The sequence below is a fragment of the Zea mays genome, chromosome 4, assembly GCF_902167145.1.
Source record: "Zea mays cultivar B73 chromosome 4, Zm-B73-REFERENCE-NAM-5.0, whole genome shotgun sequence".
NCBI lineage: Eukaryota > Viridiplantae > Streptophyta > Magnoliopsida > Poales > Poaceae > Zea > Zea mays.
The window spans coordinates 164,511,083-164,537,219 of record NC_050099.1 but is presented as its reverse complement, the minus strand read 5'-3'; the positions used below and the strand labels follow the sequence as shown (position 1 = coordinate 164,537,219).

The window sequence follows — 26,137 nt, the reverse complement described above, 5'->3', positions numbered from 1 at the left end:
ACTGTGCTACACCACATACACCCAGCTATAAATATACCCAGCTACCCTCTCCCTCTCCACACACACTCAACACCCTCAGCCAAGGCAAACACCCCACCCACTCAGTTACTCCGCTCTGTCGGCTACACGCATAGTGTCGCTTTGTCTCCAGTCCACCCTCCTGGTAAGCATCTCCGCTCCACCACTAGTAGTATCTCAACACCCCATGACATAGATTCTACTCAAGACTCTATCCATCCATATATCGCTATTCTAACCACTATACTAAATATTTGTTGGTATACTTGCTGGTTTGTTGTTTGCTTGTTCATGTTGCATAGTTATTGGAGCGTTCGTGCCATCTCGTGGAGGCCAGATCTGCAAGTCTACACCAGACAGTGGAGCTAGAAGCTAGTTCCGCGAGCTCCCCTTCCCCCTTCGTCGGATAAGCACGACAAGCTCACTGGATCCCTTTGATGCATAAATTACCTATGATTTTTCAACCACAACCCTCAGCCTATTATTTTATGCATGATATGATTTTGAGACAAGTTATTATGGCCACCCAGCCGCTTGCCGCAATCAATCCCTGATACATTTGTTACAAATTATTTGAGAAAAGGTGTGAGTTTTCAAAAGAAAATGCTCTTCAAAATGTGTATGATGAAGGGTTTCCACCCTTATCACCTTTGAGTAGGGATGATCAGGGACTCCCTGGTTTAGGGGAGGGCCTAAGGTGATGACTCAGCTGGTTTAGGTGTGAGCAGAAGGATTGTCCCCTCATATAAGGACTGGTTTGTCATCCTTCACTACCTGTACTCATGATAAGTACAACCACTCGAGACTGTGTGGGCAGTCACTCAATCTGAATTCGTACAGTCCAACCCCAGGGTTATGAAAGCTGGGGAGCACCGGGAGGATAAGGAGGGGGAATGTTTTGTCTGGTTTGGGCATGGCGGTGGCCTGACTCCTTCCGGTATAACCATTAAGGTTAGGACGTGCGAGGAAAGAAAGAGATTCGGCATTCGGGTCTCACGACGGTGAGATCGCAGAAATCGGACTAGTGAGTAAGTGTACACCTCTGCGCAGAGTTTGAAAACCTATTCGAATAGTCCGTGTCCACTGGAATGGACGAGTCTGGTATGGTATGTCAATTAATGTTTTGTTTTCAAAAAAGGGGTGCTTTTGAGAAAAGTGGTTTTTAAAAGGTTCGGCGGTTGAGCCGTGAGCTATGGTGGACGGGAAGTCCAGTAGCTGTTTTTGAAAATGAAAACCAGTGGGAAACTGCTGAGATACCTGGATGGTTTAGTCTAGGGGATTTTGTTCTAATACTGAAAAACTTCCTGCTCCTTTTGGAGAGGATGCGCTTTGCAAAATACAAAATGTTTTTCAAAACAACCCTGCATAAAATATTGTTGTTTCTGCAAATATCCTGAGCTCCGCATATTCCAGGCATTATATCTGATTTCCCCATTCCGCAGGTGAAGGTGGGCTGCTGAGTACGTTTGTACTCACCCTTGCTTATTTGTTGTTTTTCAGAAAAAGGAGATCGGGTAAGAGTTACGCCTGTTCCCAACCTTGCCTGTGGCTGTTGGACCGCTGAATTGCTTCGCTGCTTATATCGGGCTGCTTCGGCCCCACTCTGATGATATGTCTCGAGTTGTGGACCAACTCTTAAAGTTGATCGCCACCTTTATAGGTTTGTCTCGTTTAAGCAGATCTGAAATCATCTGTTGTATAAATGTGTTTACTAGCCTCCTGGGACTAGTAATTGCATCACATTTGAGTCCCAGAGGATTGGGGTGCTTCAGTAATGCATATAGATATAGTCATATAGAGTAGTATAATTTCTCTTTTAGACCTTTCTTACAAAGTGGGTGTTACAAATCCTACCCCCCTTAAAAATAATCTCGTCCTCGAGATTTAGGAAGATCTAGGGAAAAGATGGGGAAAATCTATGCGAAGCTCCTCTTCTCTTTCCCAGGTTGCTTCATCTTCACCATGGTGACTCCATTGTACTTTGCACATCTTTATCACCTTATTCCTTGTAACTCGAGTCAATGTGTCAAGAATCTTGATCGGATACTCCGTGTAAGTCAAATCACCCTGAACACTGAGCTCTTCCATTGGTAGTTGTTCCTCAGGGACACGGAGACACTTCTTCAGTTGAGATACGTGGAACACATTATGCACATCCGATAGACTATCAGGTAACTCGAGTTGGTATGCCATCTCCCCAACTCGCCTAAAGATCAAGAATGGTCCAATATAACGAGGGGACAATTTGCCCTTAACTTTGAATCTCCTCATTCCACGAAGTGGTGACACCTTGAGATACACATAATCTCCTTCTTCAAATTCCAGTGGTCTCCTTCTATTATCAGCATAGCTCTTTTGCCTAGTTTGAGCCACCCTCAAATTCTCTCGAATTATACGGACTTGTTCTTCTGCTTCTTGAATTAGCTCAGGCCCAAAGAACTGTCTTTCTCCAGTCTGATCCCAATACAAAGGAGTCCTGCATTTCCTGCCATATAGAGCTTCAAATGGTGACATCTTCAGACTGGCCTGATAGCTATTATTATAAGAGAACTCAGCATAAGGTAGACTCTTATCCCAACTTCCTCCATGCTGAAGGGCACAAGCTCTCAACATATCTTCCAATACTTGATTGGTCCTTTCAGTCTGTCCATCAGTCTGAGGGTGATAAGCTGTACTAAAATTCAACTTCATACTCATGTTCTCATGAAAGCTTCTCCAAAATCTTGAGGTAAACTGTGAACCTCGATCAGACACGATCTTCTTTGGTACTCCATGTAAACACACAATCCGAGCCATATATAACTCTGCTAGCTGAGAACCTTTATAAGTAGTCTTTACAGGAATGAAGTGAGCCACTTTAGTCAATCTATCCACAATCACCCATATAGCATCATATCCTTTCTGGGTGCGAGGCAATCCTGTAATGAAATCCATACCAATCTCTTCCCACTTCCACTCGGGTATCTTCAGTGGATGCAATAGTCCGGCTGGCCTCTGGTGTTCAGCCTTAACTCTTTGACACACATCGCACATAGCCACATGTGCGGCCACATCCCTCTTTAGTCCAGACCACCAATACTTTTGCTTCAAATCCTGATACATCTTGGTGCTACCAGGATGAATAGAATAATCTGAATCATGGGCCTCCTTTAAAATAGTCTCTCGAAGGCTTTCAATATCAGGAACACACATCCTGTCCTTGAACCATACAGTGCCTTGCTCATCTTCCGTGAATTCCGGACCTCGACCTTCAGTAATCAGATCCTTAATCTCTTGTATTTTCGCATCACCAATTTGTCCTTTGCGGATTTCTTGCTCCAAAGTAGGTTCTACATCAATAGTAACTCCTTCAGTATGAGCAACTATCCCCAGGTTAAGTCTCCTAAAATCCTCAAGAATCTCATCAGGTAGCTGGGCAACAATAGCTGAATGAACATGCTCCTTTCGACTCAAGGCATCTGCAACCAAATTTGCCTTGCCCGGGTGATAGTGAATCTCCAAATCATAATCCTTAATAAGCTCCAACCAACGGTGTTGCCTAAGGTTGAGATCCTTCTGAGTGAATATATACTTCAAACTCTTATGATCCGTATATACTTGGCACTTGGTCCCCATGATATAATGTCTCCAAATCTTAAGAGCATGCACAATGGCTGCCAATTCCAAGTCATGCGTGGGGTAGTTCAATTTATGTTTGCGTAACTGACGAGAAGCATAGGCAATCACATGTCCTTCCTGCATGAGCACACATCCTAAGCCTTGGCCACATGCATCACAATAGATATCAAATCCTTTCTGTAGGTCTGGCATAACCAATACTGGTGGTGACATCAATCTCTTCTTCAATTGATCAAAGCTGTCTTGACACTTCTCATCCCACTTAAATTCTCTTCCTTTCTCCAAAAGCGAAGTCATAGGCTTAGCAATCTTAGAAAATCCTTCAATAAATCTCTGATAATATCCAGCAAGTCCCAAGAAACTCCGAATCTCAGTAACTGTAGTGGGTACTCTCCACTCCATTATCTCCTTGACCTTAGCAGGATCCACTGAAATTCCTCCATTAGAAATAATATGACCAAGAAATGGCACCTCGCCAATCCAAAACTCGCACTTGCTAAACTTGGCATATAGTTGGTTATCTCGTAGCTTTTGTAGCACCAACCTTAGATGTTCCTCATGATCGCCATCACTCTTGGAATAGATAAGAATATCGTCGATGAACACCACGACGAATCTGTCCAAATACTCCATAAACACCTTATTCATCAGGTTCATAAAATAAGCTGGTGCATTGGTCAATCCAAACAACATAACAGTGAACTCATATAATCCATATCGAGTCGAGAATGTTGTCTTGGGAATATCCGATGGTCTAATCCTCATCTGATGGTATCCGGATCAGAGATCAATCTTCGAGAATACTCTAGCACCTCTCATTTGATCAAACAAATCCTCAATACGGGGTAACGGATACTTATTCTTCACAGTAACATCATTAAGAGATCTATAATCCACACACATTCTTTGTGATCCATCCTTCTTTTGTACAAACAGAACCGGTGCTCCCCAAGGTGAGGAACTCGGACGAATGTACCCAGCCTCTTGTAACTCAGTTAACTGCTTCTTAAGTTCCTTCAACTCCTCTAAAGACATCATGTATGGCTGTTTAGAAATAGGGGCAGTTCCAGGTAGGAGATCAATAACAAACTCAACTTCCCTATCGGGTGGCATCCCTGGTAACTCCTTTGGAAAGACATCCGGAAAATCTCTAACCACACGGATGTTGTCACCAACGAACTCCTCAGGTATAAAGAACATTGCACGTTTGGATGAGGTGGTCACTGCAATATTAACTTGAAATCTTTCTCCTTTAGTGGTAGTGAGTTCTACAGTACCTCTACCACATGCTATAATGGCCTTTGCCTTTCTCAACCATGACATACCAAGGATCAGATCTATATTGCTTGCCTCTAATATTATAGCAGTAGCTCCAAATTCTCTACCCATAATGGTCAATGTCAATCTACGTGTCATTTGATTCGCCTCAACAGGCCCTTTAGGTGTAATTACTATCATGGGTTTTCTCATTTTTAGCAGTGGTATTTCATTTGTGTTGGCATATCTAGCAAACATAAATGAATGTGTAGCACCAGAATCAAATAAGATGGTTGTAGGAATAGCATTAACATAAAACATACCAAGCACGATGTCAGCACCATCCGGAGCAGCATCAACGCTGACTTGATTAACCTTGGCAATAGAATATCCCTTGCCAGATCCTGGAGTTTGCTGCCTATTCTGAACTGGAGTAGTAGCAATCCTCTGTGGGCAGACATTTGCATAATGACCAGTCTTCCCACACTTGAAACAAGTAGTGCCTGGACTCTGTCCTGAAAACTTCGTCGGGGTGCCAGTAGGGGTAGCCTGTCGAGGAGGTGGAGTCCTCAGAGGTGATTGCTGAACTGGGCGCTGGCCTCCACCAGTGCGAACTGGTGTACCCTGGGGTGAACTGTAGCGAGGACGAGCACTGCTGCTTCCTTGTCCTTGAGATATCGCCTTTCTCTTCAAATCTCCCAGCTGAACACGCTTGTGTTCAATAGCCAGGGCCTTATCAAGCAGCCTCTGAAATGATGGAAACGTATGTGCCACCAAAGCATACTGTAGAGGTCCATTGAGTCCTTCAATAAAATGCTCCTGCTTCCTCTCATCTTCAGCAACTTCATCAGGGGCATATCTGGATAACTGAATAAACTTGTCGCGGTACTCGCTGACTGACATACTTCCTTGCTTCAGCGACAGAAATTCCTTCTTCTTAATCTTCATCAATCCCGCTGGTATATGATAATTCCTGAACTGTGTACTGAACTCTGCCCAAGTAATAGTATCCGCAGCATCATGAGCAGTAGTATATGAATCCCACCAGTCAGCAGCAGGACCCGTCAGACGTCCAGAAGCATATAACACCTTCTCTCGGTCAGTGCATTGTGCAATATTCAGCATCTTCTCAACGGACTTCAGCCAATCATCCGCGTCCAGTGGATCAGGAGAGCTTGCAAATGTAGGTGGCTTATGACTCATGAACTCCCTATGCTTATCTCAGGGTGGAACTGGTGGTGGAGGTGGAGGCAGTGGTACTTGTTGCTGTTGCTGCTGTTGCTGTTGTTGTTGCATTTGCTGTTGCAGCTGCTGTTGCGCCCTCCTTTCCTGGCGTATCTCCTCTCGCTCCTGGCGCAACTCCTGATGTATCTCTTCTCGTTCTTGACGCATCTCCTGGCGTTCTTGCTGCATCTGAGCACGCATATCTGTCATAGTGTCCGCCATTTGTTGCATCATCCTCATCTGAGCAGCAATCAGTGGGTCAACTCCGCCTGGTGGAGGATTAGGAGGATTCATCTCTGCTGGCTGTGGCTGGGGTTGTCTGTATATCCACCGAGTGTGTCGATTAGGAGGCAAATCAATTCCACCACCCCGCCTGGTATTGACCATCTGAGTTAGATACATATGGTAAGAGAATAGTAGACAAGACAAGTATTTACAAATTAGGTTACATTGGGGGATTTTATTAGCTAAGCAGATTAATATTTCACCTACTAAAGCTAATTCAATACCTTATGTTGGTACATACTAAGATGTCCATCTATAATAGTTCAATCAATCAAAGAAGCAAATCAGGCATTTATCATCAGCACAATCAAACAACATTTTTAAAGAAAATAGTTTTAAATTTTGTCTTAGGTTCCCTATCTCTTAAAAAGATCATAGTGGTAGGATTCCAAGGTGTGAAATTCATCTTGTCTTAGAATAGAGGAGGTAAGAATGATCAGAGTAGAACAGAAGAAGGTAAGACAGGATCAAGATAAGTGTAGAATGAGTCAGAGTAAGGTAAGTAGGAAAGGGTTGTCCATTTCTATCTAGGTTTCGTCCTACAGTCAACATTTCCTCTGATACCACTTCTGTCACACCCGGCTTTAAGGAACAAAGCCAGGTGCATCTTATACATGCGCCAAGAAGACAACATATATAATAACATAGTGTATAGAGATAAATGTCACAATAATCAGAGTATTTATTACATAGCGGAAGACTTTTACAAAATAAAATAATAAAGATAAAACGAACTAAGGATCGTCGGCGCCAATGTCAACTGAGAAACACCACCTAGATCAGATCATACTCCTCGCCTTGTGGCTCCTCCTGAACCACCTGCTCTTCTCCTGTGGGGGGTGTGAGACAGCAAGGGTGAGCTCACACATGATCATAGCTCAACAAGTTGTGGGGAACCAGTGGACATAAACTCACAAAGGTGTGAGTTCATGTGATGTGTAAGGCTAAATCAATGACAGGGGTTAAAGCTGAGCATTGCTTTTAAGTAGTTGGTCAAAATTTTATTAGCAGTTACTAAGTGTAAGTAAATACCAAACCATAAGTAAAGTAATAGAACAAAATTAATAATAAACCCATGCAATGCAAATGACAAAATTGAATTTAAGTTCCATAATTTAAACATCAGAGAGTCTTGAGCTGCTCATGACCGTGAGCTCGGCTAGTATACCAGTTTTACACTCTGCAGAGGTTGTACCCTTTACCCACAAGTCATGTTACCCATCTGTCAAGGGGTCACGACTCCCATACACCTCTACCTAGGAAGCGCGGCAGGGCAACACTACGAGGCCTTTACAAAGTTCCACTAGCTTCCGAAAACCCGCTACAGTTTATGGGAAGAGCAAGTTTATGGGAAGAGCACTTGCAAGAATCCCCCGTCTGACCGCCATCGCAGCTAAATCAACCAGAGAACCTCCTTGCATGCAACTCCCCTACTGCCCTTGCCCCTTTCGGGTAAGGTAGTCTTCCACTAGCTTTCCTAATTAGTCATCCAAGGGTGTCCCATTAAACCCTTGTGGTGGCACGTGTTTCTCAAGTTAAGCTCTATGTTCCAATTAACATTAATGAACTTGACATGGAATAACAAGAATAATTGGAACATAGATATAATAAATGATTATCCCAAAACCATGTAAAGCAATAGCAAACTACCCAAGTGATTCAGGGGTAAACAAGGTAATGAGATAAACAATCTAGGATGACCTATCGGGTCCCATCAAAATTAAACCTATGCATGGTAAATGATTATAAAGAACATTATTGGGTAACAAAAGTGAATCAAGGGCACAACTTGCCTTCGATGAGCTCCTGCTCAGCTACTTCAACCTGCTGCTCACCAGGATCCTCAGTCACGTGTTCTTCTACTCGCCACAATACAAGCAAGCACAGTATATAGAGAATATTAACATCACAACAAACATGTGAACAAAATACATAGTAATAATCTACGCATTAAAATAAAATCCTAGGAACATGAATCATAATTTTTGGAGTTATAAATTTTAAGATATGAATTTCTAAAGGTTTTATGTGGTTGAAATAGGATTAAGTGGGAAATTAAATTTCTTATTGTTTTCATGACCAAACAGAGACTCTAGGTGATGGAGAATAAAATTACAAAATTTTAGGAACTAGAATGGAGTAATTTGGACTAAAAATGGATTTTCTATTGATTTTACAAGTTTTAGCACTTATTTTCATATTAAATATTCAATTTCTAATTCACTTATAATATTTAAATGAGCTCTGGACTGGGCGCCTATTCCAGAGAAATCTAGGGGGCTCGGTGTAAGACTCTGCAGACACAGAGTACAGGGTAATAGGACGGCGGGTTCTATTCCAAAGAAACTTAGGGACTCTTATGTAAAACTTCTCGGCCGAAGAGGTACGCTAGGATCTGAGCCGATGGATTAGAAGTGAGCGCACCAGATTAAACCGGCGGGGTTGTGAATCATTACGTAATCGGGGCCGCTGGATCACGATCGGACGGCTACGCCAATCCAATCCGAGCGGTACGCTACAACAGATCCGAACCACACATTCACGCATCGACGATTAATAACCTATCTGCTACCTTCGCCCCACCGACCGACGGCACAGAGACACTGCACGGCGGCGTTCCGCCCACCGCGCCCGCCACCCATGGCGCAGCACCCCAAATTCTAATCCGAAGAACGTTATTCGCAGCGGAGATTAGGGCGAATAGATTGGGGGCAGACTCACCACGGACGACGCGCAGAGGAGCACCACTCACGACACAAGGCGGATCCGCCGCGCAGTACTTATGCCGTCGCGAAATTGCCCGCAGTTGGAGCCCCTAACAGCGCGATGATGCCTCAGACACAACCCACATATCGAGGCGAAGCTCCCTGACCATCGACTGAGGCAACACCGGTGACCGGAATGCGAGTCTACGACGGCGGCGGCGGCTCGGACGAGTTCACAATGGCTACGACGGCGGTGGAAACCAGCTGCGCGACGGAGTCGCACGAGGTGGACGCGGAATTAGACTAGGGCGCACGGCGGAACGACTCAGGGCTAAATACTCTGAGGCGGAGTCGCACCGGCCCAACCGAAATGCGCGGCGCGACGAGGTCACCATGCGGAGGAATCTCGGCTTCTGTTACGCGAAGTCCGCGGGGAGGAAGGCTTCCGCCAGGGCGGCCCCACGCGCCAGCGAGAGCTCGACCCATGTCGCTGTTCCGTGGAGCGCTGACCGCATGGCCCCTCCTGTCAGCGATCCTGTGAGGTAAGCGTGGTGGAGGGCGTTGTTCTGGGCCGACTGTGCGCGAGGGGTGATGAAGTGGGCCGAAAACATTAGCTTTAGGCCCATTCCAGCGTTTTTCCTTTTCCTTTTATATTTTCCTTTTCCTTTTCTCTCCCTTTTAGTTTTCAAATTCCATTTTAAATTCAGATTTAAATTCAAATCTTGTGCCAGTTTATCCTCAATTTATATTGTGAAATAAAAAGTACCAGTTTTAGAAATATAATTATATATATGTTATTTATATTTTTATACCTTTTATTCCTTTTCTCCATATTTCTAGAATTCCTTTTAACTCTTAAATTCCCACTTTGGGACTTTAATATTTTTCTTGTCACCTTATCTTTATATTGTCACAAAAATGCACACAGAAACAAAATCCCAGCATGATGCATGTATTATTTTTGGGTATCTGTTGTTAATTATATATTTGTGTAATTAATATGTCCACATGAAATGATAAACATTAGTAATGCATATACATATAGAGTAGTATAATTTCTCTTTTAGACCTTTCTTACAAAGTGGGTGTTACAGAGAGTGTGTGTTATCTAGCGATCTGAATCGTTGATTTTGATGGTTTGTTAAATTTAGGTAGGGCTGCAAACGGCCTAGGCCCAGGCACGACTCGAACCGGCTAGTATAGTGTCGTGTCTGGGTCGTCATCTCGACCCATAGTGCTGGCACAGTCACGACACAGTTACATTTTTTATTTTAAAGATAATAGTTTACATATATTAAGTATAATAATTCAACATATAACACAATAAAATTACAATCGCATTGGCTAAGTTGGTGTGTTTAAATCTCTTATATACCTGGGTGTGTGTTCAAGTCCCCATAGCTACACATTTTTTGTTAAATTATACAATATACTCAGATGGACCAGCGTGCTACCGGCACGGCTAGCAGGCCGACGGGTCGTGCCCATACGAAGCGAACACACTGTCGCCTGAGACCGTTCACAAATGGTTCTTTTCTTTTCATTGTCAGGGAGATTTATGTGTCGTTCGGTGGGCTTCTAATGCTACGTAGATGTGCCCTTCCACTGTTGCTAGCTTCGAGCTTGATCAGAGACTCTTTCCACTGCTGTTAGTTTATATTTCTTGCCAAAAAGATAATTGTTCATTAAGGATCTTTAACAGATGTTTTTTGTTATTTTCTCGAGACCTAAATGTTAATCGACCAAACTTGTTTTTGTATCAGTGTATAATATTATTGTCACTATTTTTTATGTCGTGGAATGTGTTTTTTGTACGTCATTGAAACTACATATAAAATTGTCACTGTGTATCAGTGTATGTGTATGCAGTTGGCTTGATGTGAGACAATAAGCTGAATCCACGGGGTTTTCGTGGGTTTCCACCCAATTACGGGTTGATTTGGGGTTAATAATATTATTGAATATGTTGGGTTTAATTTTCTTCTTATATTTTGGGGTGGGTGTGGGATGGATATCAAAGTTATTATATTTGGGTATGGGTGGGAGTGGGTTAGATTTTTTTGCCATTAGCAGGCCTAAATTTAGGTACCGTTTGTTTGGTGAATTTAGTGGAGGTTGAGTGTGGTGGTGATTTGATTGAGAGGTTTTTGTAAAATTTAAACTGGTAGATTATACAGTGTTATGTATAGATTATACTAGATACCTACCAATGCTTTATTTGCACCAACACAAACGGCTGGTTTTACCGTGCAGATGTTCTTATCGCATCACCACCTGTTCCTTTCGCTTTGTTGCTACTTGTGCAGTACTGAGCTGTTGTGGTAGGCTTTGCTTCTTCATATACCGAAATGCCTTCGTTTTGCTTTTGCACCCCCCTACAAGTTTGCGGTGTTCAACCTGCTTTCTGAAACCCAGGTACAATGCCTACGGAACGAGGTCGTTCGCGGACCAGCTGGTTCTAGAAGCCATGGACCCATCATCATCCATGGAGAACCCGTGCCATCATCGCCTCCCGCCGTCTCAAAGCTCGTCGTTCGCTCTCTCGAGCTACCCGCAGCTCGGGGCGCGGCTGAGCGACCTGGGCCAGCAGCAGCAGGGCACGGTGAGCTCGCTGCCGAAGACGGAGAGGCAGCCGCAGCCGCAGCAGCAGCCGCTCTCCTTCCTAGGGAGGAGCGACTTGGCGGCCATGGACTCCGCCGCGTCCGCGAAGCAGGAGGAGGAGGAGTGCCAGACGCTGCGGCCCTTCTTCGACGACGAGTGGCCCAGGGCGAGGGCCTCCTCCTGGCCGGGCATCCCTGGCGAGAACGCCTCGTTCCCGTCGGCAACGGCCCAGTTGTCCATGTCCATGTCCACACCCATCGCGTGCTCGGAGTTCCCCGTGGCGTGGTCAGCTCCCAGGCGCCGGTCGAATGGTTAAGACCCGTTTCAATCACGATAAACTTTAGCTTCCTGCTAAACTTTAGCTATATGAATTGAAGCGCTAAAGTTTAACTTTAATTACCATTATTGACTCTCTTGTTTAAATTATAAATGGCTAAAAGTAGCTTAAAAAAGCTGCTAAAGTTTATCGCGAGATTGGAATAGGGCCTAAGCTGATGCGGTCCTGCTGACACGGGCCGACCAGAGACGGAAGGTTAATTGCTCGGTTCTCGGCTGGTTTGCTGATCGGAGACAGCCGTATCTGGTCTCTCTCCAGATTACTAGAAACAATCGGGAGAGGAGAGAGCAGATTTGTACCAGGCCGAGCGGATGCCGCCGGCCATCGGCTCGCCTCGCCTCATGTCGGTGGACATGAGACCGTTTTGCTTAGGCTCAAAGCTTTGCAGCTGCAGGTAGTGAGTGGTAATTCGACTTGAGCCAGGCCGGAATCGGCCAGCTAACAGCGCACAACGGTGGCGACCCGTGGCTCCCTTTTCCGCGACATGATCAGTTTTTTTCTGACCAGCTAAAAATCTGGCTGTGTAGAGAATCTGGCTGCGGGGAGAATCTAAGTATCATTACGATTACGTGTGGAGGAAGATAAAGTTGTTCATAGGATCCAGAATCTAGAAAGTGACGGATTCTTACTATTACTACGACTCAACCGATTATGTGTTTATGTTGATTTTGGATGGTTTTTGCCCCAACGAATTTTATAGAAGCTGGTTAAAAAGTTGAGCGTTTGGCAGTCCGCATCAGCTTTTGGTAGCCAGAAGCTGCCAGAAGCCAAAACAAACAGGGGCTTTGTCACCTGGGGCCCGTGACCAGCAGTGGTCGTTACCCCAGCCATGGAGTTTTGCCTAACCCGGCCTCCCATCTCTATGATTGCATTGCAATTGCAACTTGGCAGTAGTGGTAGGAATTTGGCGGACCGATCCGGCTAGGACCTATCGTGCTTTGGCCAAATAGGCTCAAGCCAATAAGCTACAAATAATTCTGATCCTACCTTATTACCATCCTAAAGAGTTGAAACACCCCACATAATTCTGATCCTACCTTAGGATCTAGCTTGAGCATAAAACACGTGTCGTGCCTATCCAATTCTCTCCCACATATAAAGTTTAGTATTACAACCACATCAAGTTCATAACTTACTAAAATTAAAGAAAATAAACACAACGGACTTTTTTATCGGGCTGGTCCAATCTCTCCATGCATGTGGGTCGTTCCAGGGGCCCAACATGCCGAAAATTTAGTCTCGGCACGACCCTGCCTTTGGACCGTGTTGGTCCGGTCTATACGACTTCGTGCTTAGTCGTGCTTTTGGCTGCTAATTTCAGGTCGTGCTCGTGCTGGGCCAGAAAGCCCGACCCATATTCCCACAAGTTGCTAGCACGTTACAGGTGTTATAACTTAATGTCTTCAGTAGATCGACAATGGCACCGGGCAACGCAGGTCCGTCCCTGTCCACCGCCGCGCTGCTCGAAGAAGCCGGAGCGGTAGCGACGCGGTTCTTGAGATTCATGGCGTCGACGTGGAGGGCTTCCAGACGACAACGGTGAAAGACGTCAAGGTTGAATGGTGGGCGTAACACTCGAGTCGTGTACAGGGGTTATCTATAGTTTACCTAAAAGATTTTTTTACACTATTCTGCACTATAGACTGCTGTGTTCACATAGTGAAGTTTGAATATGAGAATAAGGATTTGTATTTTACGTGAGGCTTGAGAGCAAGAGACCTAGACCTTGTGTTGTATTGGACTCGGACCCCATGGCAATGTTGCCTCGTCGTCCGTAACGCTCGACTGGTCTGTTTGGTTTAACTTTTTTCTGACCAGTTTTTATGAGAATCTGACATGAGGTGGTTGTGAAGAGAATCTAAATATCGTTGCGATTATATATAGAGAAAGATGAAGGTGTTCATAGAATTTAGGGTTTAGGAACTGAAAGTCGACTAGAGGGGGGTGAATAGGAAAATCTGAAACTTATAAAGTTTAAGCACAACTACAAACCGGGGTTAGCGTTAGAAATATAATCGAGTCCGAAAGAGAGGGTGAAAACAAATCACAAGCGAATAAGAGCGGATGACACGGTGATTTGTTTTACCGAGGTTCGGTTCTTACAAACCTACTCCGTGTTGAGGTGGTCACAAAGACCGGGTCTATTTCAACCCTTTCCCTCTCTCAAACGGTCATCTAGACCGATTGAGCTTCTCTTCTCAATCAATTGGGGCACTAAGTCCCCACAAGGACCACCACACAATTGGTGTCTCTTATTTTGATTACAAAGAACTTGGAAGCAAGAATAGAGGAAGAAGAAAAGCGATCCAAGCGCAAGAGCTCAAAAGAACACGACAAAACTCTCTCTTCTAATCACTAATTGCTTTGAGTGGAATTAGGACTTGTAGAGATTTTGATTCACTCTATTTGTGTCTTGTATTGAATGCACTAGCTCTTGTATTGAATGTGTTGGCTGAAAACTTGGATGCCTTGAAGTGTTGGTGGTTGGGGGTATTTATAGCCCCAACCACCAAAGTGGCCGTTAGGGAAGGCTGCTGTCGAAGGGCGCACCGGACAGTCCGGTGCGCCAGCCACGTCACCCAACCGTTAGGGTTCGACCATTGGAGCTTCTGACATGTGGGCCACTGGACAGTCCGGTGGTGCACCGGACAGGTCCTGTTCACTGTCTGGTGCGCCATCTGGCGCCTGCTCTGACTCTGCGCGCGCAGTCGGCACTGTTCACTGTTCACTGTTCACTTTTGCAGTCGACCATTGGCGCTGTAGTCGTTACTCCGCTTGGCACACCGGACAGTCCGGTGCTACACCGGACAGTCCGGTGAATTATAGCGGAGGGCAATTCCAGAAACCCAAAGGTGGCAAGTTCGAAGTGATTCTCCCGGGTGCACCGGACACTATCCGGTGGCACACCGGACAGTCCGGTGCGCCAGACCAAGGCTGCCTTCGGTTGTCTTTTGCTCTTTTATTTGAACCCTTTCTTGGACTTTTTATTGGTTTGTGTTGAACTTTTGGCACCTGTAGAACTTATAATCTAGAGCAAACTAGTTAGTCCAATTATTTGTGTTGGGCAATTCAACCACCAAAATCATTTAGGAAAAGGTGTAAGCCTATTTCCCTTTCAATCTCCCCCTTTTTGGTGATTGATGCCAACACAAACCAAAGCAAATATATAAGTGCAGAATTGAATTAGTTTGCATAAGGTAAGTGCAAAGATTGCTTGGAATTAAACCAATATGCATTTCATAAAATATGCATGGATTGCTTTCTTCATTTTAACATTTTGGACCACGCTTGCACCACAAGTTTTGTTTTTGCAAAATCTTTTGGAAATTCTTTTCAAAGTCTTTTTTGCAAATAGTCAAAGCTAAATGAATAAGATTTCCGAGAAGCTTTTTCAAGATTTGAAATTTTCTCCCCCTGTTTCAAATGTTTTTCCTTTGACTAAACAAAACTCCCCTCAATGAAATTCTCATATTAGTGTTCAAGAGGGTTTTAGATATTAGTTTTGAAAGGGGTCAAACCAATTTGAAATTGTATCAAAAATAAGATACCAATTGAAAAAACTTCTTTTAATACAGATTGAAAGACTACATTTTTGAAATTGGTGGTGGTGCGGTCCTTTTGCTTTGGGCTAATACTTTCTCTCCCTTTGGCATAAATCGCCAAAAACGGATACTTGTGAGTGAAATATAAGCCCTATTCCAAACTTTCTCCCCCTTTGGTAAATAATATAGGAGTGAAGATTATATCAAATTGGAGAACGGTGCGGAGTGATGGCGAAGGATGAATAATTTGATGGAGTGGAGTGGAAGCCTTGTCTTCGCGGAAGACTTCATTTCCCTTTCAATCTATGACTTAGCATGAAATACACTTGAAAACCACATTAGTCATAGCACATGAAAGAGATGATCAAAGGTGTAATACCCAACTTGTAATTTGTGGAGGATAACCAAAAAGGAGAAATGATATTCCTTTGTATATATGCGTGTTATCTATATTTATCATTTCATGAGAACATCACATGTGAACACCATCTTCAAAAAAACAATTAATAAAAATATATACCACTAAATTATGCATCATGCTGGATTTTTTTGTGCATTTTTATGACAATCTAAAACAATGTTTCCTAATTAAAAAAAGGTAATAAAGAAAGGATCTCAGTAACAATTTGTTCCTTTGACAGATTATATATTTCTAGACTTTTCTCTTAAGGATTTTTTAACTAGAACTATATTTCTTAAAATACATATAGTGTGTGTACATTTAAAAGTATATGCATAAATAAATGAGAAGGGACTTTCATGTAAAACAAACAGAAAACATGGAATAAATGGAACGACCCTCACATATAGACTTCAGGAAATTATTCTTGTATGGATTATGTATCTCAATGCATTTATCTAAATAAATAAAATAATAAACAGATAAATAAATATGACTTGCATACATACTGGATCTTTGAGTTGCATATTTAATTTGTAGTTCACACTCCAAACTCAGAGTTGAAAATAATCTGAAATTGAATTTGAAAACTAAAATCGGAACTAGAAATGAAAATAGGGAAAACAAGACGTCACCTGGGTTCCTTTCCACACGTAAGCTCAACTAATCTAGTCTAGCTCGCCCACAGCCATGTCTGGTCGTCGCATTGGTCCCACACCATCAGCCAATTGGTCCCGCACCATTAGCCAGTGAACCACCTCGGTCAGTTTCATCCTTATCCCCTCCGCATGCAACAGAATCAGATTGTTGCGTGTTGCATGAATCCATTTGGATCTGCCTCCTCAAAACTCGCCCGGATCCTCACTTTATCTCGCTGCGACTCCCACATATCGCGTGCATAGAGGTAACAGCCGTCGCTATCTACGTCGCGCTGGATATGGCCAACTTGGCCTATAAAGCCCAGCCACCATGAGACGTTCCGGGACGGACCCTAGCCACCATACACGCCCATAGGAATACGCACAGCCGCCACTGCAAAAAAAAAAAGGGAAGGAGCGCCGTCCGACCAGGAAGACAGACGCCACCGCCAGAGAATCGCATCTAGCCGTGAAGACTACAACTCAGTTGCCAGAATGAGCCAGGGTCGTGTTCCGGGTTCACCAAGTCTGCGGCGCGCATCGGCGGGGCTTGGGCGGCGCAATCCGGTAAGACGCCCTACGACTTCACTCCTTCACTGCGTGTAGCATAGAGGCTTGGTGCGGCAAAGTAGTGTGATGTTGGTGTGCCAACCCCGGAGCCACGGTGCCGAATACGAACTTGAGTCCTCGTGTCCCTGTTTAGCAGGTAGCGCATGGGGGCTGGCACGTTTGCCTGGTGTGCCGGCGAGCTGGGCGCGCTGCTTTCGGTATTCGCGCCGCTGGGGGGAGGTTGAAGACTCGTTGGGGCGCGCTGGTCGCTGGGTCCAGGCTCTGCGTTGGGGAAGATCTCGGTCAGCCGTAGGATTCAGAGTTTGTGGTTAGGATGGGGAGAGGGAAATATCTCTTGCGCATTTTAATCCTGACCGTATGTTACTAATCCGATGGCTACGATCGGTCATATTCTGGACATAGATTTCAGATCCAACGGCAGTGAGGGAAGCGGGATGTTCTGCCTGGGCCAATCTAATATGGGCGCTCGGTCGCTGATCGGATGGCTCAGGATGGCCGATACCTTTTTGTCCAGACACTTATACAAAAGAGACCCTGTATTTTGATTTAATAAACCCGCCGTCCTCGGATTCTGTTTACTAAGGCTTGAAATATTTGCGCCTTAGCCCCTAGGCTTCTCTGAAATTAGTGCGCAGTCCGGTCAGCGAATAAAATCAGAGAAATTCATTTTAAAAATCATTTTTAATGCGAAAATGAAACTTGTATAAATCATAGAAAATTCATATGGAGTTCAAATTTATCCATTTCAAATTTCTATAATTTTGTAACATTATTGTTTATCATTTAGTACCATTGTTTTGACATGAATGTCATCATAAAATTTATATCCTCTTTAATCTGGTACAAAACACATAAAAATCTTTAGAAATTCATAACTTAAAATCTATAACCCTGAATTGATCCGTTCAAGTTGCGTTAGCCTCGTATAAATATTTACTAGGCAATACCAACATTTATTATACCATGTCTCATTATTTTATGATTAGATCTTTATTTAATTTATGTTGGTTAGGCTTGTTAATTTGCTTATCCTTATAATCTACTAAATTATGATATATGGTCAAATTATAATTTGGATTAAAGTTGAATTAATTACTATTTTAGGTTATCTTTTCTATGGAATTATAAAATAAACATAGAACCTAGTGTTAGTCATTTAAGCACATCAACCACGACTCCAATCTTAGTAGTTCTCGATCCCGTGGTCTCGTAGCAATGCGTAGATCATTATTATGCAGTATGTTCTTATGTTTGGTGTGATGTTAATTTTGTTTATACCATGTATGTTTGTATTGCTACGACTAGCGGTGCGGTCACGAGGATCTGATGAATCACCCTGCTAACTGGAATCTCAAGTGTCAGGCAAGTTGTGTCCTTGATTCACTTTTAATACCCAATAATGTTCTTTGCAATCATTTACCATGCATAGGTTTAATTTTGATGGGACCCAATAGGTCACCCTAGATTGTTTATCTCATCACCTTGTTTGCCCCTGAATCACATGGGTAGTTTTTGCTATTGCTTTATATGGTTTTAGGATAATCATTTATTATATCCATGTTCCAGTTATTTTGTTATTCTATTTATGTTCATGTCAAGATCATTATATTATTGTTAATTGGAACATGGAGCTTAACTTGAGAAATACGTGCCACCACAAGGGAGGAATGAGACCCCTTGGCTAACTAATTAGGAAAGCTAGTGGAAGACTACCTTACCCGAAAGGGGCAAGGGCAGTAGGGGAGTTGCATGCAAGGAGGTTCTCGGGTTGATTTGCTGCGATGGCGGTCAGACGGGGGATTCTTGCAAGTGCTCTTCCCATAAACTGTAGCGGGTTTTCGGAAGCTAGTGGAACTTTGTAAAGGCCTCGTAGTGGATCCCTAGCCATTCACCTTGGTAGTGTCTAAGGGCCTAGCTAACCCTGGCGACATGGGAAACACGACTTGTGGGTAAAGGGTACAACCTCTGTAGAGTGTAAAACTGGTATACTAGCCGAGCTCACGGTCATGAGCGGCTCAGGACTCTCCGATGATTAATTTATGGAACCTAAACTCAATGTGTCATTTGCATATGCATGAGATTATTTATTAATTTGTTCTATTATTTTATTATGGTTTGGTATTCACTTACACTTAGTAATTGCTAATAAAATTTTGACCAACTTATAAAAGCAATGCTCAGCTTTAACCTCTATTGTTGATCAGCCTTACACTTCATGAACTCCCACCTTTGGTGAGTTCATGTCACATTATTCCCCACAACTTGTTGAGCGATGAACATGTGTGAGCTCACCCTTGCTGTCTCACACCCCCCACAGGAGAAGAGCAGGTGGTTCAGAAGGAGCCACAAGGCGAGGAGTTCGATCTGATCTAGGTGGCGTTTCTCAATTGACATTGGCGCCGACGATCCTTAGTTCGTGTTATATTTATCTTTTATTTTGTAAGACTTCCGCTATGTATTAAATACTCTGATGTTTTGTGACATTTATCTTTATACACTCTGTTATTATATATGTTGTCTACTTTGGCGCATGTATGAGATGCACCTGGCTTTGTTCCTTAAAGCCGTGTGTGACAAAAGGCACATAAATGAGCGATGTGTGCAAAACATCAATCAAAATTCCTAGAATCAAGAATGTTTAGCTCATGCCTAAGTTTGGTAAAAGTTTTCTCATCTAGTGGTTTGGTAAAGATATCGGCTAATTGTTCTTTGGTGCTAACATATGCAATCTCGACCCCCCTTTGTTGGTGATCCCTCAAAAAGTGATACCGAATGACTATATGCTTAGTGCGACTGTGCTCAACGGGATTATCTGCCATGTGAATTGCACTCTCATTATCACATAGGAGAGGAACATTGGTTAATTTGTAACCACAGTCCCTAAGGGTTTGCCTCATCCAAAGCAATTGCGCGCAACAATGGCCTGCGGCAATGTACTCGGCTTCGGCGGTAGAAAGAGCTACAGAATTTTGTTTCTTAGCAGCCCAAGACACCAGAGATCTTCCCAAGAACTGACAAGTCCCTGATGTGCTCTTTCTATCAATTTTACACCCTGCCCAATCAGCATCCGAATATCCAATTAAATCAAAGGTGGATCCCTTGGGGGTACCAAAGGCCAAACTTAGGAGTATGAACTAAATATCTCAAGATTCGTTTTACGGCCCTAAGGTGAACTTCCTTAGGATCGGCTTGGAATCTTGCACACATGCATACGGAAAGCATAATATCCGGTCGAGATGCACATAAATAGAGTAGAGATCCTATCATCGACCGGTACACCTTTTGATCTACGAATTTACCTCTCGTGTCGAGGTCGAGATGCCCATTAGTTCCCATGGGTGTCTTGATGGGCTTGGCATCCTTCATTCCAAACTTGGTGAGTATGTCTTGAGGGTACTTCGTTTGGCTAATGAAGGTGTTCTCTTGAAGTTGCTTCACTTGAAATCCTAAGAAGTACTTCAACTCCCCCATCATAGACATCTCGAATTTTTGAATCATAATCCTACTAAACTCTTCACAAGTAGATTTGTTAGTAGACCCAAATATGATATCATCAACATAAATTTGGCATACAAACAAATCATTTGCAATTGTTTTAGTAAAGAGAGTAGGATCGACTTTTCCGACTTTGAAGCCATTAGCGATAAGAAAATCTCTTAGGCATTCATACCATGCTCTTGGGGCTTGCTTGAGCCCATAAAGCGCCTTAGAGAGTTTATAGACATGGTTAGGATACTCGCTATCTTCAAAGCCGGGAGGTTGCTCAACATAGACCTCCTCCTTGATTGGTCCATTGAGGAAGGCACTTTTCACGTCCATTTGATAAAGCTTGAAGCCATGGTAAGTAGCATAGACAAGTAATATACGAATTGACTCAAGCCAAGCTACGGGTGCATAGGTTTCACTGAAATCCAAACCTTCGACTTGTGAATATCCCTTGGCCACAAGTCGGGCTTTGTTCCTTGTCACCACACCATGCTCATCTTGTTTGTTGCGGAAGACCCACTTGGTTCCTACAACATTTTGGTTAGGACGTGGACCATGATGCCATACCTCATTCCTCGTGAAGTTGTTGAGTTCCTCTTGCATTGCCAACACCCATTCCGAATCCCTTAATGCATCTTCTACCCTGTATGGCTCAATAGAAGACACAAAAGAGTAATGTTCACAAAAATGAGCAACACGAGATCGAGTGGTTACCCCCTTTTGAATATCGCCGAGGATGGTGTTCACGGGGTGATCTCTTTGTATTGCTTGGTGGACTCTTGGGTGTGGTGGCCTTGGACCCTCATAATCTTCCTTGTCTTGATCATTAGCATCTCCCCCTTGATCATTGTCCTCCTCTTGAGGTGGATCCTCTTGATCTTCATTTTCATCATCTTGAGCTTGATCCTCATCTTGGGTTGGTGGAGATGCTTGCATGGAAGAAGATGGTTGATCTTGTGCATGTGGAGGCTCTTCGGATTCTTTAGGACACACATCCCCAATGGACATGTTCCTTAGCGCGATGCATGGAGCCTCTTCATCATCTAGCTCATCAAGATCAACTTGCTCTACTTGAGAGCCGTTAGTCTCATCAAACACAATGTCACAAGAAACTTCAACTAGTCCAGTGGACTTGTTAAAGACTCTATATGCCCTTGTGTTTGAATCATAACCAAGTAAAAAGCCTTCTACAGCCTTAGGAGCAAATTTAGATTTTCTACCTCTTTTAATAAGAATAAAGCATTTGCTAACAAAGACTCTAAAATATGAAACATTGGGCTTTTTACCGGTTAGGAGTTCATATGATGTCTTCTTGAGGATTCGGTGAAGGTAGAGACGGTTGATGGCGTAGCAAGCGGTGTTGATTGCTTCCGCCCAAAATCGGTCCGAAGTCTTGTACTCATCAAGCATGGTCCTCGCCATGTCAAGTAGAGTTCTATTCTTCCTCTCCACTACACCATTTTGTTGTGGCGTGTAGGGAGAAGAGAACTCATGCTTGATGCCCTCATCCTCAAGGAAGCCTTCTATTTGTGAGTTCTTGAACTCTGTCCCGTTGTCGCTTCTAATCTTTTTTATCCTTAAGCTGAACTCATTTTGAGCCCGCCTCAAGAATCCCTTTAAGGTCTCTTGGGTTTGAGATTTTTCCTGCAAAAAGAACACCCAAGTGAAGCGAGAATAATCACCCACAATAACTAGACAGTACTTACTCCCACCGATGCTTATGTAAGCTATCGGGCCGAATAGGTCCATGTGGAGTAGTTCAAGCGGCCTGTCAGTCATCATGATGTTCTTGTGTGGATGATGAACACCAACTTGCTTCCCTGCTTGACATGCGCTACAAATCCTATCTTTCTCAAAATGAACATTTGTTAGTCCCAAAATGTGCTCTCCCTTTAGAAGCTTATGAAGATTCTTCATCCCAACGTGGGCTAGTCGGCGATGCCAGAGCTAACCCATGTTAGTCTTAGCAATTAATCAAGTGTCGAGTTCAGCTCTATTAAAATCAACTAAGTATAGCTGACCCTCTAATACTCCCTTGAATGCTACTGAATCATCACTTCTTCTAAAGACAATAACACCTATATCCGTAAAAAGACAATTGTAGCCCATTTTACATAATTGAGAAATTGAAAGCAAGTTATAGTCTAAAGAATCTACAAGAAAAACATTGGAAATAGAATGGTCAGGAGATATAGCAATTTTACCAAGTCCTTTGACCAAACCTTGATTTCCATCCCTGAATGTGATAGCTCTTTGGGGATCATAGTTTTTCTCATAGGAGGAGAACATCCTTTTCTCCCCAGTCATGTGGTTTGTGCACCCGCTATCAATTATCCAACTTGAGCCCCCGGATGCATAAACCTACAAAACAAATTTAGGTCTTGTTCTTAGGTACCCAAATGGTCCTGGGTCCTTTGACATTAGAAACAAGCACCTTGGGTACCCAAACACAAGTCTTTGACCCCTTGTGTTTGCCCCCAACATATTTGGCAACTACTTTGCCTGATTTGTTAGTGAGCACATAAGAAGCATCAAAAGTCTTAAATGAAATAATAGGCTCATTTGATGCAATAGGAGATTTCTTTTTAGACAATTTAGCATGAGTGGATTGCCTAGAACTAGATGCCTCACTCTTATACATAAAAGCATGATGAGAGCCAGAGTGAGACTTCCTAGAATGAATTCTCCTAATTTTGTGTTCGGGATAACCGGCAGGGTATAAAATGTAACCCTCGTTATCCTAAACCATGGGAGCCTTGCCCTTAACAAAGTTGGACAATTTCTTAGGGGCATTAAGCTTGACATTGTCTCCCTGTTGGAAGCCAATGCCATCCTTAATCCCAGTGCGTCTCCCACTATAGAGCATGCTTCTACCAAATTTGAATTTTTCATTTTCTAAGTCATGCTCATTAATTTTAGCACTAAGTTGAGCTATATGATCATTTTGTTGTTTAATTAAAGCTAGGTGATCATGAATAGCATCAACGTTAATATCTCTACATCTAGTGCAAATAGTAACATGCTCAACGGTAGATGTAGAGGGTTTGCAAGTATTTAATTCAACAATCTTAGCATGTAAAATAGCGTTCTCATCTCTAAGATTGGAAATAGAAATATTGCAAACATTTAAATCTTTAGCTTTAGCAATTAATTTTTCATTCTCAATTTTAAGGCTAGAGAGAGATGCATTCAAATTGTCAATCTTAGCAATTAAATTAGCATTATCATTTCTAAGACTAACAATTGAATCATCACAACTATCTAACTTCTCAACCTTAGCAATTAATTTAGCGTTCTCATTTCTAAGGTTGGAAATGATATCATGGCAAGTGCTTAGCTCACTAGTTAATTTTTCACACTTTTCTACTTCCTGAGCATAAGCATTTTTAACCTTAACATGCTTTTTATTTTCTTTAATTAGGAAGTCCTCTTGGCTATCCAAGAGTTCATCCTTTTCATGAATGGCTCTAATTAATTCATTTAATTTCTCCTCTTGTTGCATGTTGAGGTTGGAAAAAGAGCTAGCAAATTATCCTCATCATCACTAGAGTTACCCTCATCACTAGATGACGCATATTTAGTGGAGGCTCTAGATTTTACCTTCTTTTTGTCGTCCCTTGCCATGAGGCACTTGTGGCCGACGTTGGGGAAGAGAAGACCCTTGTTGATGGCGATGTTTGTGGCGTCGGAGGAGGAGTCGGTGGAGCTCTCATCGGAGTCCCACTCTCGGCAAACATGGGCATCGCCGCCCTTCTTCTTGTAGTATCTCTTCTTCTCCTTCTTCTTTCCCTTCTTGTCGTCACCCCTGTCACTATCACTAGATAATGGACATTTTGCAATAAAATGACCGGGTTTACCACACATGTAGCAAACTTTCTTGGAGCGGGGCTTGTAGTCCTTCCCCCTCCTTTGCTTGAGGATTTGGTGAAAGCTTTTGATGATTAAAGCCATCTCCTCATTGTCGAGCTTGGAGGCGTCGATGGGGAGCCTACTTGACGTAGACTCTTCTTTCTTCTCCTCCGTTGATTTGAAGGCAATGGGTTGCACCTCGGGTGTGGAGGTGGCGCCTCGCTCGATGATTTGTTTGGAGCCTTTGATCATGAATTCAAAGCTCACAAACTTTCCTATTACTTCCTCGAGAGACATTAGTTTATATCTTGGATCACCACGAATTAATTGAACTTGAGTAGGGTTAAGGAAAACAAGTGATCTAAGAATAACCTTGACCATTTCATGGTCATCCCATTTGGTGCTTGTAACGCCCCGAATTTCGAGTTAAATTTTTTCTTTCTCTATCGCTTGCTAAATTCGGGCGTTACTTCTCTTTCCCCATTTCTTTTGCCAAAACCCTACCCATTTTCGAAACTCCAAGTCGTATAATAATAATAAACCCTAGAAATATTTTCTTTTGTTTGCTGCACCATGCCGAACCATGCATTTATTTTGATTGATCGGAATTGTGAAGGTATTCATCTAGAAAATAGATTTTTAAAAAAGGAAAAACCTTTTCTTTTCTCCCTCCCCCCTCTCCTCCCCTTTTGGCCCAGCCGCCCCCCTTGGCGCGTGGCCCAGCTGGCCAGCCGGCTTTAGCCGGCCTTGTCCCCCTCTCCCCTTCCCGCCATGGGCCCCGTGCCGGCCCAGCCGACCTCCCGGCCCAGCCGCCCCTGCCGGCCCCCCGCTCCCCACGCGCGCCCGTGGCGCGTGCGGTTAGGAACTGCCGCCTCCCCCCCCGCGGGCCCCACCCGTCAGCTTCCCCCACCCCAAACCCCTTTCTCTCTCCTCCCCTCTACCCCTCCCCGCACGATCTCCTCCCTCCCCTACCTCACGCCGCTCCCCTGCCCGCCCCCGGCTCGCCCGCCGCCCGTCGCCCGTCGCTCGTCCGTGGTGAGCCCCGACCCCCTCCCTTTCTTCCTTCCCCCCTCGTCCCTTCTTCTCGGCGCGGCGGAGCCCCGGCCCGACCTCTAGCGCTCGGCCATGGCACGCGGCGCGGCATCCCGGCCCTGGCGCGGGGCGCGCCCGCCCCGACCCCCCCTCCCCTCCTCCCTCGCGCCCGTCTAGCTGACGTGGCCCGGAGCGGCGTGCCCGCCCGCGGCCCTAGCTCGGCGGCGCGGCCATGGCGGCTCGCCCTGGCGTGCCCGCTCTTGGCCCGCCTTCCCCCGCGGCCTGGTGGCGCGGCTACGGCCTGCGGCGCGGCCCCGCCCGCCCGGCGTCCCGGCGCGACCCCGCCCTCCCCCGGCGTCCCCGACCCCGTCCCCATCCTCGCCATGGCGGCCTGGCGCGGCCCCGGCTCGCCGACGCGCGGCCATGGCGCCCCCTCCCCCCGGCGACCCCGCGCAGCCCCCCTGCCCGCCCTCGGCGCGTGGCCCCGCGCGGTCCGGCCCCGGCGGCCCGCCGGCGCGGCGGTCCACGTCCTCGCCGTGGCGGCTTGGCCTTGCCCCGCTCAGCGTGGCGCCCTC

The 26,137-nt window shown here is 44.4% G+C and overlaps 1 protein-coding gene across 1 annotated transcript; it reads left to right on the top strand.

Annotated features, from left to right (window-relative positions):
• Nucleotides 1-9,500: 9,500 nt before the first annotated feature.
• Nucleotides 9,501-12,104, top strand: LOC109943286 (growth-regulating factor 1-like). Its single transcript, XM_020546202.2, has 2 exons — nucleotides 9,501-9,649; nucleotides 11,490-12,104. Exons 1-2 carry the CDS (start codon nucleotides 9,501-9,503, stop codon nucleotides 12,022-12,024), a joined length of 684 nt encoding a protein of 227 aa, XP_020401791.1. The 3' UTR covers nucleotides 12,025-12,104.
• The last annotated feature ends 14,033 nt before the right edge of the window (nucleotides 12,105-26,137 follow it).